General features: G+C 38.4%; 1 protein-coding gene across 1 annotated transcript in view; it reads left to right on the top strand.

Moving 5' to 3' along the window:
* The window catches only part of COL6A6 (collagen type VI alpha 6 chain), a 110,619-nt gene extending 96,158 nt beyond the window's left edge, over positions 1–14,461 (top strand). Inside the window, exons 36-38 of the mRNA XM_017862330.1 lie at positions 151–822; positions 3,508–3,601; positions 12,564–14,461. Of these exons, the coding sequence (XP_017717819.1) occupies positions 151–822; positions 3,508–3,601; positions 12,564–12,753 (956 nt within the window). The 3' untranslated portion in view covers positions 12,754–14,461. The remainder of the gene's footprint in view (positions 1–150; positions 823–3,507; positions 3,602–12,563) is intronic.

Here is a 14,461-nt window from a genome sequence, read left to right as displayed (position 1 = left end):
TGTACTAGGAAATCTTCCTGTTACTATTAAAGTATTTAGTCACTATTTTAACATCAAAGACTATGCAGTTTCTAAATGTCAAAATATTTGACATGCTATCTTCCCTTTTCTATTTCTACTTAGTAACACAGAATGACTTTTGGTTCACAGATGTATGCAAGCCAGATGCTTCTTGTGACCAAGCCAGACCACCCCCTGTGCAATCTTACATGGATGCTGCTTTCCTTCTGGATGGCTCCCGGAACGTGGGAAGTGCTGAATTTGAAGACATAAGAGCTTTCCTGGGAGCACTATTAGATCACTTTGAAATCACCCCAGAGCCGGAGACTTCTGTCACTGGAGACCGGGTGGCCCTATTGAGCCATGCTCCCCCCGACTTCCTACCCAACACTCAGAAGAGTCCAGTTAGAGCTGAGTTCAATCTTACCACCTATAGCAGTAAGCGCCTCATGAAGAGGCATGTGGATGAGTCAGTTAAACAACTAAATGGAGATGCTTTTATTGGTCATGCCTTACAGTGGACTCTGGACAATATCTTTTTAACTGCACCCAATCTGAGAAGAAACAAAGTCATATTTGTGATATCTGCTGGGGAAACCAGCCACTTAGATGGGGAAATCTTAAAGAAGGAATCTTTGCGAGCCAAATGTCAAGGGTATGCCCTATTTGTGTTTTCCCTTGGCCCTACTTGGGATGACAAGGAACTGGAGGATCTCGCTAGCCACCCTTTGGATCACCACCTGGTCCAGCTTGGCCGAATTCATAAACCTGACCACAGTTATGGTGTGAAGTTTGTGAAGACCTTTATAAACTCAATCAGGCGTAAGTCATAAAATCTGTTCTTCTTTGCACATTAAGAATATACATTGTATCACTAAAAAAAGGTTGATGAGCTAACATGGATACTTGGAAACCTCTTGTCTGTCTTCAAGGGCACTTCAGGGTCAGAAAGGAAAATATATAATGACGGATGGTAGAAGGGAGGAAACCTCTGGTTCCTACACATTTAGTTTTCTGGCTCATTTTTTTTATGTCTCTGGTTCCTATGGAGAAGCAAGCATAACAAGCAGCTGTGAACATCTGTCTTCATGGAGCAGTGCAGTCCGGGGGTGTGAAGTCACAGCCTGGACTTTAGCTACAAAGTAGAAATCCTTGCCATGTAACCTTAGCATACTGCCCTTTGATGGAAAGTTTTATCTGTTAAGGCACCAAAAAAGAGAGCCAAAGAAAAATTAAACAGTTCTTGGCTTTGCTTTCACAAGTTCCTGAGGCAGAGTTTGAAGTGTTAGGAGATACCATTTTACCTGTCAGAATGAAAAATACAGGCTTGCAAAACTTTCTTAGCCTTGTTAATGGCTCTTTTATGATGCCAGTAATTAGTGTAACTGGTGCCCATTAAAAGAAACATGGGCTGCATTTCTTAGAGTAAGTTTGCCTTGAAAATATGCAATCCATTTTGAATGCAACAGGATGGATAAAAATAAGCTGTATCCTAATATGATTCTGAAGGGTGAAAAGCACTTGGTAGGATTTGCAAATGTTTTCATGGTAAATGATCCCTTGCAGTCCAGATGCAGAAAAATGAACACACAGGCAAAAGAGTACCCAGTGTGGCTCAACTGAAGTCCTAATTGTGTCTCAAATGTGCCTGTGATATTACATGGCAAGCCCAGTTAAAGCTGTAGAGACATAGACTTATCAATCAGTGTAGGGTGAGGTCTAAAGAAGCCTTTGTTTGTTGGGGCTGATAGTATATCCTCTATGATTCAAACTGACTCTAGGACCAGTAGTACCAGTGTCACTTGGGAGCCTATTAGAAACATAGAATCTTAGGACCCAATGCAGTCATTCTGAACCAGAATCTGCATATTATAAAGATCCCCAGGTGACTCATACGTATATTATGGTTTGAGAAACACTTGGATAGGAACAATAAGCTCCCAGAATGAAATTTATGTGGATATATTCAGGAATAGAAGCCAGAAAGAAAAGCTAAGGATAAAAGGAAAAAAAATGGGGATGGGGTCATTCTGAAGAAAAGAATCATAAGGCACTTGTAAGGGTAAAAAAAGTATACCTCTCAAGACTGATAAACTTGTAAAGAAACTCTCATCAAGAGTTTGCCAAGAAGTTGAAAGAAGTCTTATGATGAAATTTCCTTCCCCACTCCCCCAAAATTCTTGGTAGTGTTTTATGGGTTATTAGCCAAATTTTATTAGATAAATAGCACCACCCCCTGCCCCCAGCTGAGGAAAGGTAAAAAGATGTTTTAAGAAAAAAGTACTTTGGGTACGTGAAAGATACATAAAGTGCTTTGGGAAAACTATAACCATGATGAAATTATATACCATTCTTCTGGAACTTAGATCTATAAATTTGCAATCTTTAAAATGTAACTATAAAAGTACAAGTCAAGAAAGACTTTGCATAATCATGTTCAAGTCTACATGCTTAATTCCATAGCAGGCCCACAGACTTGCACTAACGCACTCAACATTAACATATATTTATTGGGGAACTTCTCTGAGCCACTCACTGTTCTGATGCTGGGTATCAAGGAGTGACCAAAACAGTCCTGGTTACTGACTGGTCTTCTGGTCTAGCTCCCTTGCTTTGTGGCTCTTACTTAAATATACTGTTATAGTAGAGTTGACTGTCAAGCAGTCCACATCAATCAACACATTTTCTAAGAGAAACAAAACTGTTGACAAACCATCTGATACTTAACACAGGTAAAAAGAAATTAAAATTCAGGTGCTCAGTAACAGTAGTCTCACAGTCTTAGGCCATTCAGTCCAGAGCACACAATCCTACCTACAACAGCAGCTCTGGAGACAGTGTTGGATCACAGTCCAGGACCAACTTGCTACTTATCATGACCCTGGGTGATCAGGAAGAGATCTAGTTGTGTTTAGCAAATCTATTTGATTTAATGCTTCAAAGAAATATATAATACATTTTTAAGAATTCCCATCAAAAATGGCTTTTAAATCTTTACATGGTATAAAAGAGGCATGCTTCATTGTTATGAAAATTAATACACTTCCAAATGAAATGAGCCACTAATGAACTGAACCCAAGATGTTAGTGCTGTTGTCGCTGTTGTTACCGATTCAAAGACCATAAAGAAAATGTTGTTTTCCCTTTGCATTTTGATATTTCTAAGAAGCAAATAAATAAATACTCTTGTTAGTTTATATCAATTAAAAGCCAGACCATTAGAACTGGCTCATGGTATCTCCTCTACTGGTTGACCTGCTTTAGCAGCTAAGAGGATCTTACTGAAAAGTTAGTTGAATTCACCTATAAATTCAGAAGGGATGTGTTTTCTAAAGTCAGTTTTAAAGATTCCCCTGAGAAATCTGCTTTCATTTCATGTGACCACCTTAGTTGGTATTTTTCTTGATGGCTATTTAAAACAGTAAAGTGGCACTTTGTGTATAGAGGAGATTGCAGTAATGTTAACAGTCATGAATACAAGACTCATCACAGGCTTTTCTCTTCTAGGTGCAATCAACAAATATCCACCAATAAACTTAAAAATAAAGTGCAATAGACTTAACTCTGCAGATCCAAGGCAGCCCCTGCGACATTTCCGAAGGTATTGTCTGCTTGGTGTTACTTGATAAACGAGAATGCCCCCCGCCTTTCTTCTCTCTAGTTTCCTCCTCCTCCTCTTCTTGCTTTTCTTTCTCCTTCATCTAACATATATGATGGCTGCAGCCTACCTTCAGATGGTTTTCCTAAAGGGAAGTAGGATAGGGTGTGTGTGTGAATGAATATATGTGTACATTATATACATATATACATATAGAGAGTAGCAAGATAGTAACTGTTGGAGAATATAGGTGAAAGATATACAGATTATTTATGATTCTGTTCATTCTAATTTTCTGTGAATTTCACAATTAAAAACTTGTAAAACTTAGTGAAAGAGTCAACAGTAATAAATGTGTCCGAAGAGAAGCTTAATGAACTATAGAAAATGCTGAAATAGAATGCAGAGATGATCAAGAATTTTAGAGACAAAATGAAATGGGAAGATCTAATCTATATCTAATTGGAATTCTAGAAAGATGAAATAGAAATAATGAGAGCCAATATTCAAAGACATAAAGAGATGATCATTTTCTAGAACTTATGAATGACATGAATTCACAGATGAAGAAAAAACAAGATATAACAGGCAAGATAAATAGAAAGCAACAGTTGGACATAGTATGGGGAAATGCAGGACACCAAGACAAAACTTAAAAGCAGCCAAAAAGAAAAGTCAGATCATCTACAAATAAATTATAATTAGGCTGGTAGGTGATTTATCAATTGTAACAGTGGAAACCACCAAACTATTGAATAACTTTAGTGGAAGAAAATTTTGTCAACTTAGAAAAACTGTCAAGACAATTTAGACTTAAAAAAATAGTTTACTACAAAGAAGTCTTTACTAAAACTTCTAAAGTAGGTACTTCAAGAAAAATAAAAAATAACCACAGAAGAAGGGAATGAGATGCAAGAGGCAATAGTAAGTGATAAAATTTGTCAGTATTGACTTAAATCTAAACAAATTTGTTTTTGTTTGTAAGACAGAGTTTCACTCTGTTGCCGAGGCTGGCGTGCAGTGGCATGATCTCAGCTCACTGCAAACTCCACCTCCGAGGTTCAAGCAATACTCCTGCCTCAGCCTCCTGAGTAGCTGGGATTATAGGCATGCACCACTATGCCTGGCTAATTTTAGCCACGCCTGGCTAATTTTTTTTTTTTGTATTTTTTAGGATAGATGGGATTTCACCATGTTGGCCAGGCTGGTCTTGAACTCCTGGCCTCAGGTGATCCACCCACCTCAGCCTCCCAAAGTGCTAGGATTACAGGCGTCAGACACCATACCTGGCCTAAACAAATGTATTTTTAAGTAATATATCTAACTTTTGGGATTACAAAAAAGCTGTACTTGTTAACACTATGAAAATAAAACATTTCACCTGGTGATTTGAACAGAAAAAGTTCTAAGACTATTAATAAATATTTTTGATTTATTTAAATATGAGAAAAGACATCAAACAAAAATAATCTTGTATTATTAAAAAATGAAGCCTTGGACTTTAAGGAAAGAAAGGTGATACTAAAAAAAGAGGATATTAATAATGTAAGTCACAGGGAGATAAATGGAGTTAAAAGATTCTAGGAGCTTGTATCATTTGGGCCGGGGGTTAGGCTATTGAAAAACTTGAGATGCTTAAAATGCATTACAAATTTTAAGGGCACACATGAAAAGAAAATAGAAATTAGCTAACTAACAAAATCTAGTGAGGGAAAATAGGATAGAAAACAAGAATGTAATAAATATTTTTTTAAATAAAAGCCAAGAAAAAAAAAGTGTCTTTAAAAAGGCCAAAAAAAAAAAAAGACAAGTAGAAGGCACAATAACAGCAGAATCAAGTCCATTTAAATATGTGAGTAATCACAAAAAAAAAAAAAGAAAAAAAACATGAACATGCCAGTTACAATCAGCGATTGATGGATTTGATTTTAAAAACAAAATAAAATCCAGCTTTGCCCGGGCACAGTGGCTCATGCCTATAATCCCAGCACTTTGGGAGGCTGAGGCAGGTGGATCACCTGAGGTCTTCAGTTCGAGACCAGCCTGGCCAACATGGTGAAACTTCATCTCTACTAAAAATACAAGAAATTAGCCGGCGTAGTGGCAGGCATGTGTAATCCCAGCTACTCACGAGGCTGAGGCAGGAGAATCACTTGAACCCGGGGAACAGAGGTTGCAGTGAGCCAAGATTGCACCATTGCACTCCAATCTTGAGGACGAGCAAAACTCTGTCTCAAAAAATAAATAAATAAATAATAAAATAAAATCCAGCTTCTACTGCTTTCAAGACACACATCCACAATATAAGGAAATGGAGAGGCAGAAAGTAAAATGATGGAAAAAACATACCGGGCAAATATATCAAAAATAAAGGTAGAATAGCTATATTTATATCAGATAATATATACTTTTAAATAAAACCATTTCATAGGGATAAAGAGGATGACTACATGATGACAAAGTGTTAAATTTATGAGGAAGATAAAACAATTTTAAATCGATAAGAGGGTCGTAAAATCTTAAAATATACAAAAGAGAAACTGAAAAACCACAAGGAGAAATTGTCAGTGAACCATCATCAAAATTTGAGATTTCATTACACTAGTTTGAATATTGATAGGTCAAGTAGACAAAAATTAGTAATGATATAAAAGATTTAAACATAAGTAATAAACCATTTAGCAGATACATGCAGAACCCTGAACAGAAAAATTAGACATTCTTCTAAAGAACATATGGATATTAACAACTGTTAAATCAAGGTGGAGTGTTTACAAGTGTTCCTTGTGCAACTTCTAACTTATAAAGCAAGTGTCAACAAATCTCTGAGAACTGGTGTCATACAGTCCACATTGTCTGACCACAATGCAATTAAGTTAGAAATTAATAACAATATTTTAGGCCAGGTGCGGTGTTCACGCCTCTAATCCCAGCACTCTGGGAGGCTGAGGTGGGTGAATCACCTGAGGTCAGGAGTTCAAGGCCAACCTGGCCAACATGGCGAAACCCCATCTCTACGAAAAATACAAAAATTAGCCGGGTGTGATGGCACACATCTGTAATCCCAGCTACTTGAGAGACTGAAGAAGGAGGGTTACTCCAACTCAGGAGGCAGAGGTTGCAGTGAGCCAAGATCACATCACCGCACTCTAGCCTGGGCAACAAAGTGAGACTCTGTCTCAAAATAAATAAATAAATAAATATAAAAAAAATATATATACACACACACATATATATATAATAATGTTTTAAAAGCCTATACATTTTTAAATCACCTTTCTCAATAATGGGACAAAAAATTATAGTGAAAACTTAAAAATACTTAGAACTGTATAACAATCAAAATGCTATATGTAAAAACTTTGTAGGATCCATCAAAGTCATGATTTAGGAAATTTTAATTCTCATGTGAGGAAAGTTTTTTAAATTCAAAAAGCTAATGAGCTAAGCATTGATCTGAAGATGTTATATATTTGAAAAAACAGACTATATCCAAAAAAATGAATATAATGAGTAGACTTTTTTTTAAAATTAACATATAAAAGAGTGTCAACAAAGGCAAGTCAGTTCTTTCAAAACATAAGAATGTGCATATATATTGTATCTTTAGCACATATGAATATTACTTTTTAAAAATTAGAAATAAGTGAAATCAAATGGGAGTGTCTTTATTTCTGTGGTAAATTATTCTGTACAAACACACATATACATTACTCAGCCACCAACCACAATCAAATGTGTACCAGCACCTGGACCCACACTTAGGCAAATACCTTTGGTGACGTGCCTACTTTTATTGTGTGATGTGTGCATTTCTGCATGGTGATCAAGGCCAGGGAGGCACTCCTAATGCAGAAGCCCCAGCTCTGTCACCTCTGAGAAGCCACCACCTGGAATCTCTTGCTTACCTTGACAGATGAGCTGTCCAGGGGAACTGTCCAGCAGCAAATAATTCCTGAAGTCAAGCCTAAAACAGGCCTGTGAAGTAAGTCCGAGAAGAGCAGGGCTCCCCCATGCTGCAGGTGTCTGGCAGCTTGGAAAAGGGATATAGACAAGATGCCGTGCATGTGACTCTTGCCGAGGCCAGCGTCTTTGGCATGGAGGGTACATTAAAGCTGGTGCTAAAGCAGTGTTTTCACCGAGTCAGGCTAAGTGTTACAAGCTGGTTAGCTTGCACAGGGCCTGGGTGCTCAGTAGGGCACAGCACTTGGGGTTTAGTGCTCTGCAGTCACTATTAATGTTATTTTTGAATTTGAGTTTTATAGTGAAGTCCAATGGGATAATAAAGCATGTGCTGGGGAGTCAGGACCTGGAGCCTTGGTTCACTTGCCAGTCCATCTCCCTCCACTTCCCCAGAACTGGTTCTCACAGCCCACTGTGTATCTCCCAGCTCCCTGGGGTTCCCCTGCCCCACCCTCCCCTAGACTGGGAGACTTAGGGTCAGTTATGCTCCCACAGTCTTGGGACAGGGAAGCAGCAGCCATCCACCCCAAGCTGGCAGTGCCACACTGCATTTGTCTTTTGCCCACTTATATTTAGGCACCCAGCACGTCCCAGCAAAGAGGCTGCAACACTGTACAGCAAGCTTGTCGAATCTGTGGCCCACAGGCTGCACAGACAGCTTTGAATGTGGCCTAACACAAATTTGCAAACTTTTTTAAAACATGAGATTGTGACTTTTTTTTTAAGCTTATCAGCTATTGTTAGCGTTCGTGTATTTTATGTGTGACCCAAGACAGTTCTTCTTCCAGTGTCGCCCAGGGAAGCCAAGAGACTGGACACCCCTGCTGTAGAGGATCACCCCTCTGCCGCAGGTTGGGATGGCCAGCCAAGGGAAGGGGCGAGATGTCTGGCTCGAATTCTGGCTGTTGGGAAAAGGAACTCAACAGCTGGCCACACACCAAGTAAAGGGGATGGGCAAAGCCTTTTGAATGACAAATAGAAACCTCCATGGTAGATGGAGAGATCACAGAAGCTTTTTCTGAGTAGTCCCAGCTACTCAGGAGGCTACTCAGGAGGCTGAGACAGGAGAATTACCTGAATCTGGGAGCCTAGGGTTGCAGTGAGCCAGGATTGCGCCACTGCACTCCAGCCTGGCAACAGAGCGAGACTGTCCCCCAGAAAAATAAAATAAAATAAAATAATTTAAAAAAAAAATTAGGCATGGTGGCAGGCACCTGTAATCCCAGCTACTCAGGAGGCTGAGGCAGGAGAATCACTTGAACCCAGGAGGTGGAGGTTGCAGTGAGCCGAGATCACGCCACTGCACTCCAGCCTGGGTGACAGAGTGAGACTCCATCTCAAAAAAAAAAAACAACAACAACAACAAAAAAAACGAGTACTAACTCCTACATGTAACACAGTGAAAAATGGAAATTCAAAGATATGGTATTAATGTTCAACCTTTTGAGAATAAAAATATTTGAGAGGGGAAAAAAGATAGCAATATCATGCTATACAAGCACTTACTAATTTAACAATTTTTTCTTAAAGATGGGGAGGAAGATAACATAACTAAACCTGCCATAAAAGAAAACAAAGGACCTAATGGAAAAGGGGCGGGGCCGGGGTGGGGCAGCATGAAGGGGCTGGGGAAGAGTCCAGTAAAGATAAGACCATGAAAACAATGTGCTTCAGACTCAAAATAATGCCCTTCCCATGATCAGTGGAGCCATGTTCTATGCATACAATTGTCACTTTGGGGAATTTTATAACTTTCAGTCTGGAAGATAATAAGGAAATGCTGGGATAGCACATGGGTGGCTCACTACTGTAATCCCAGCACTTTGGGAGGCCAAGGCAAGAAGACTGCTTGACCCCAGGAGTTCAAGACCAGCCTGGGCAACATAGTGAGACCTCAGCTCTCCAAAAATAAAACAATTGGCCAGGTGTGGAGGCACGCACCTGTAGTCCCAGCCATTCGGGAGGCTGAGGCAGGAAGATCACTTGAGCCTAGGAGATCTGGACTGCAGTGAGCTATGATGGCAACACTGCACTCCAGCCTGGATGACAGAGTGAGACCCTGCCTCAAATAAATACATATAACATTATATTTGTATGTTATATATAATATGTATGTATATACACACACACACTGGGAAGAGCAAAAATGAAGGGAGATGTGAGAAAATTGTATTTGCAGTGAAATTTAGCCATGGCTGCTGTTCTTGGTAGATGTTAATAATATATTTGTATATTATGTATATTATACATTATATTTGTATATTATATATATTATATACACACACACACACACACACACACACACATACACACACACTGGGAAGAGCAAAATGAAGGGAGATGTGAGAAATTTGTATTTGCAGTGAAATTTAGCCATGGCTGCTATTCTTGGTAGATGTTAATAATATATTTGTATATTATGTATATTATACATTATATTTGTATATTATATATAATATATATTATATATATACACACATACTGGGAAGAGCAACATGAAGGGAGATGTGAGAAATTTGTATTTGCAGTGAAATTTAGCCATGGCTGCTGTTCTTGGTAGATGTTTGTTGATCAACTTATTACATCTCTGATAACACTGATGGAAGTGAACTGAGATACACGTTGGAATTTGAGTTTCAGAAGCCTAGACATGTAGTATACAATGCATGGAGGCTTTGGGGTCTATGTAACATGAATTGGCATGGTGTTTTTTGTTGTTTGAATGTTTCCTTTCTGCTTAACTCTGTTTATAGGTGGAAGAAAAAGTGTGTGTTTCTATGTGAGAGAAGTGAAATATCTTTAATTTTAAATGTTCTGTATCTTTCACTATACTCATTTTCTAAATACTGATTTTTTTGAGAGGTCAGATTTTATAGCTGGTAAAAACAGAAAAATAAGAAACGGATCACAATGAATATTACCACTGTTTTGGTTTCAATGTTTTGAAGTTCTCTTCAGTCCTCCTGTATTAGTCTTTGCATTGCTATAAAGGAATAGCTGAGACTGGGTGATTTATAAAGAAAAGACATTTATTTGGCTCACGTTTCTGCAGACCATACAAACATGGCACCAGCATCTGCTCAGCATCTAGTGAGGCCTCAGGAAGCTTTTACTCATGGTGGAAGATGAAAGGAGAGCAGGCATATCACATGGCAAGAGAGCAAGCAAGAGAGAGAAGGTTCCAGGCTCTTTTTAAACAACCAGCTCTCACATGAACTAAGAGCGAGAATTCACTCATTACCACAAAAACAGCACCAAGCTGTTCATGAGGGATCCACCCCCATGACTCAAACACCTCCTACTAGGCCCACCTCTAACACTGGAAGTCACATTTCAACATGAGATTTGGAGGGGACATCCAAATCATATCACCTCCCTTGACTGTAATTCAGCTAATTGCTGAAGTTTATCAGTATTAAGAAGCCTCTCTCACTCTCTTCATACCATCAGTTTTCACGAATTCATCCTACAAATATTTATGAAGAGCCTGCTGTGCAAGCTCTCATATCTTAGCTGTCTAGCCTGCCCCAAGCCATCTGTGTTCCTATAGTTCTACTCCCATTTCCAGGTGTTTCTGGTAGTATGAAATTTATCTCACTTTCTTACTCCAAATATGTTAATAGTTTTCCATAGTGTCCTGAATAAAAACCCAGTTCAATGGCAGTAACATTGAACTCGGTCTCAGAACAGTTGGGTTATAGTTCCAGCTCTGCCATTGACCTTCACCTCAATGCACTTCAGTTTCCTCATCTGTAACCAACAGAGGACCATGGTAACTAGTCTAGGGGACTTCAGTTGTTGCTCACAACAGAAATCATTTTTCATTCCCATTTTACACTTGAAGAAACAAGAGTCACTCTAGTTAAATGATTTGCCCAGAGCTGTTCAGCTAGGGGCCAGAATATAAGAATTTAAGAATGTGTCTGAACCCAAAGCTCTTTCCACAACATCCCTGTATATAGGATTGTCTGAAATGGCTCCCTTTTTGTACTGGCTGATACAGTAGCCACTAGCTATATGTGGTTATTAAAATTAAATCTCAGTTCCTCAGTCACACTAACTACATTTCAAGTACTCAAAAGCCCCATGTGGCTCATGGCTGCCATATAGGCAGTACAGATTCTCAGACACTTCTGTCAGCACAGGTTTTTTCAGACAGGCTCTAAGTTCTAGTTAGCACTTGGCTTCTATGATTCCCTGATTTCTCAACCTGTCCTGCGAGTCCTACCTGACTCCAGTTCCTCTTTACTGTTGGGTTACTCATGACTCCTAGCCAGGCTCTTGATGTGCCTGCCAGACTGGGCTCTATTTCTATGTCCCCCATTGTACCTAACACCATGCCTTCTATTAAGCAGATAGTAAACATATGGATGGATAGATGGACCTATGGAAGAAAGGAAGAGACGAAAGAAGGGAGTGGCATACATTCATGCTTTCATTAGACAAATACTTATTGAGTGACTGCTATGTGTTAAGCACTTTTAGGTTCCTGGGATTACTATAGTGAACAGACAAGATCTCATGAACCTTCTGTCTGGTTGGGTGGAAAAGTGGGGAACAGATCACAAAGAAGTTTACAGGTAAATAAAAGTTCAGATAGTGCCAAGTGTTATAAAGAAAATAGCATGATGTGCTGAGGCACTGGAAGTAGGAGTGGATCTAGGAAAACTATAGATATGGTGGTCTGTGATGAGGTAACATTATGAACCCAAATCTAAATAATCAGAAGGGCCATCCTTGGTAGATCTGAGTGGTACATATTCCATGAGGAAACTTTGCTGCTGAAATAATACTTTTGCATACTTTGATGAGATGTATCATTTGTCAGCTTCTGATATATGAGCCAATGTAAGTACCCAGTTTAATAATTTTAAAATTACCCTGGAGGAAGGCTGCAACAAGGAAATGGGTGAAACAATTAATTTAGTAAGATAGATTAATATGTAGTCTATTAAAGTTGAAATGGCATTTATCTTCTATGATGTTCTCTTTTGTTGTATAGCTTTGTTCCTGGACCATATAAAGCTACTCTCAAAGAAGATGTATTACAGAAGGCAAAATTCTTTCAAGATAAAAAATATCTTTCAAGAGTAGCAAGAAGTGGCAGAGATGATGCTATTCAAAATTTTATCAGAAACACCTCCCATACCTTTATGAATGGAAGAAGGGTGACAAAAAGTGCTCCCAAATGACGTGTTAAAAAAAAAAATGCTTGAACAACTTAGCCTTAGGAAGCATAGTAAGACTCTGGACTTAAATAGTAACTAAATCTGCTGCCAGAACTCAAGCAACAGTTTGTCGGTTATCAGGAGACTTGACCCCCTGCATTCATTGGTATTAAGATATATCTTGTTCATTTATTTGACCACTCCTGACAATTCCAGCACTCTACAACTGATACGTCCAAGAACTGTTTCATTAGAAGACAGAAGAATGAAAGAAGTGTTTTGAAAAGTCTAATGGAGATATAAATTGAAGGTAAAATTTATATGATGTATGCATATGTGTACATGAGTCAATGTTAATTCTTTTATCTCTGTCCAGTTCATTTCCTGCAAACCTATCCTCCTTTCCTAATTTAGTAATGTCTAACGCTCATCTATTTAATCAGTTATTTTTAAATGTTTTAAGCTACTCCAGAATTTACCCTAGAAATGGATGCTGTTTATAGTCATATTTTTAAAATTTGACCTTCTATTCCATTTAAACACACCACTGTGGGAGTTGTTTGCTTGGACTGATGAGAAGAGGGTAATTTTCTCCATCTCTATCTAAATCCTCCTAAACTCACTGAAAAATTCATTAATTCCCACAGAACATAAATTACTGCTTTTGAGCTGGAAGTCTTCTCTTCATTAGGAAGCTTACTGCCATTTTGATGGAGCTTGAAGCCATTTTGATGGACTTCTAGTCTGTCTTTCCTGTTATGGTCATTTATTAATTTTCACTAATTCATATATGCTTTAGACAAGGAGAGTCAAGACACAACTTGTCATAGATGAAGCTCAGTTACTTTTACCCATCAGGTAGCTGTTTAGTCAATAATAAACAGCACCAAAACAGGACTGGCAGAGCTCTTAAAAACAGCCTTAAATCATGCTGAGTTTAGAAAAATGTAAGAAAACCATTGTTTTAATCTACAAATTCATATGCAGTTGCAGAGATGCAAAAGAGATCTGAGTAAAAGTATGAAAGGTTTTAGTAGAAGTACCTAGTCTCTAGTAGCATGCTCTGATGGCTATGTCCTCATCTGCATTTAATTTTTATTTTTATGATAGGGCTGATATTTTCAACAACTGAACACCCAAAGTATTATAGCATTATTTAATTTAAACACAGTGTTCAGACCTTACCTCAGTCTAAGAGCTGGCTCCACAGCTGGTAGCAATGGCCCTGTTAGGCAGACTGTCCCCCTCTTTGGGAATGGAAAGAAGCCCTGCTTGGATGCATGGAGCAGATGGATACTGACACCAAGGACATTCAGATTTTCTTTCCTATACCTATTTTCATAAAACTTGGAAAGAAAAACTATCTGCAGTATTTTTTAAAAACCACTTCTGCCATTCTTACTTAGGTAAATCCAGAGATAGCACCTAATGTCTTCAGAAGAGACGGAAGTTCAAGGAGTTAAATGTCACATTCATACTCAGGTAGCAGAGAAGAATAAAACACATCAGGTTTGCTTCATCTATCCTAAGTGGTGCTTAGAGGTTCAGGAAAAATGTCTCAAGTATAGGAAATTAATGAGCAATATTTACGATGTATTTTAATATAAGGGATTTTTCTAGTTAACTCTGAGTTAAGCACAAACTCCTTTCTTTTGTTAACTGTTGGAAATACCATTAAGATGTATTTGTCTGTTTTTCTGCATTGGCAAGTAAAGAACACCAAACAAATATT

This window comes from Rhinopithecus bieti, unplaced genomic scaffold, assembly GCF_001698545.2.
Source record: "Rhinopithecus bieti isolate Rb0 unplaced genomic scaffold, ASM169854v2 scaffold_62793, whole genome shotgun sequence".
Classification (NCBI taxonomy): domain Eukaryota; kingdom Metazoa; phylum Chordata; class Mammalia; order Primates; family Cercopithecidae; genus Rhinopithecus; species Rhinopithecus bieti.
The sequence above is the reverse complement of the archived record's forward strand: the minus strand, read 5'-3'. Positions and strand labels throughout refer to the sequence as shown.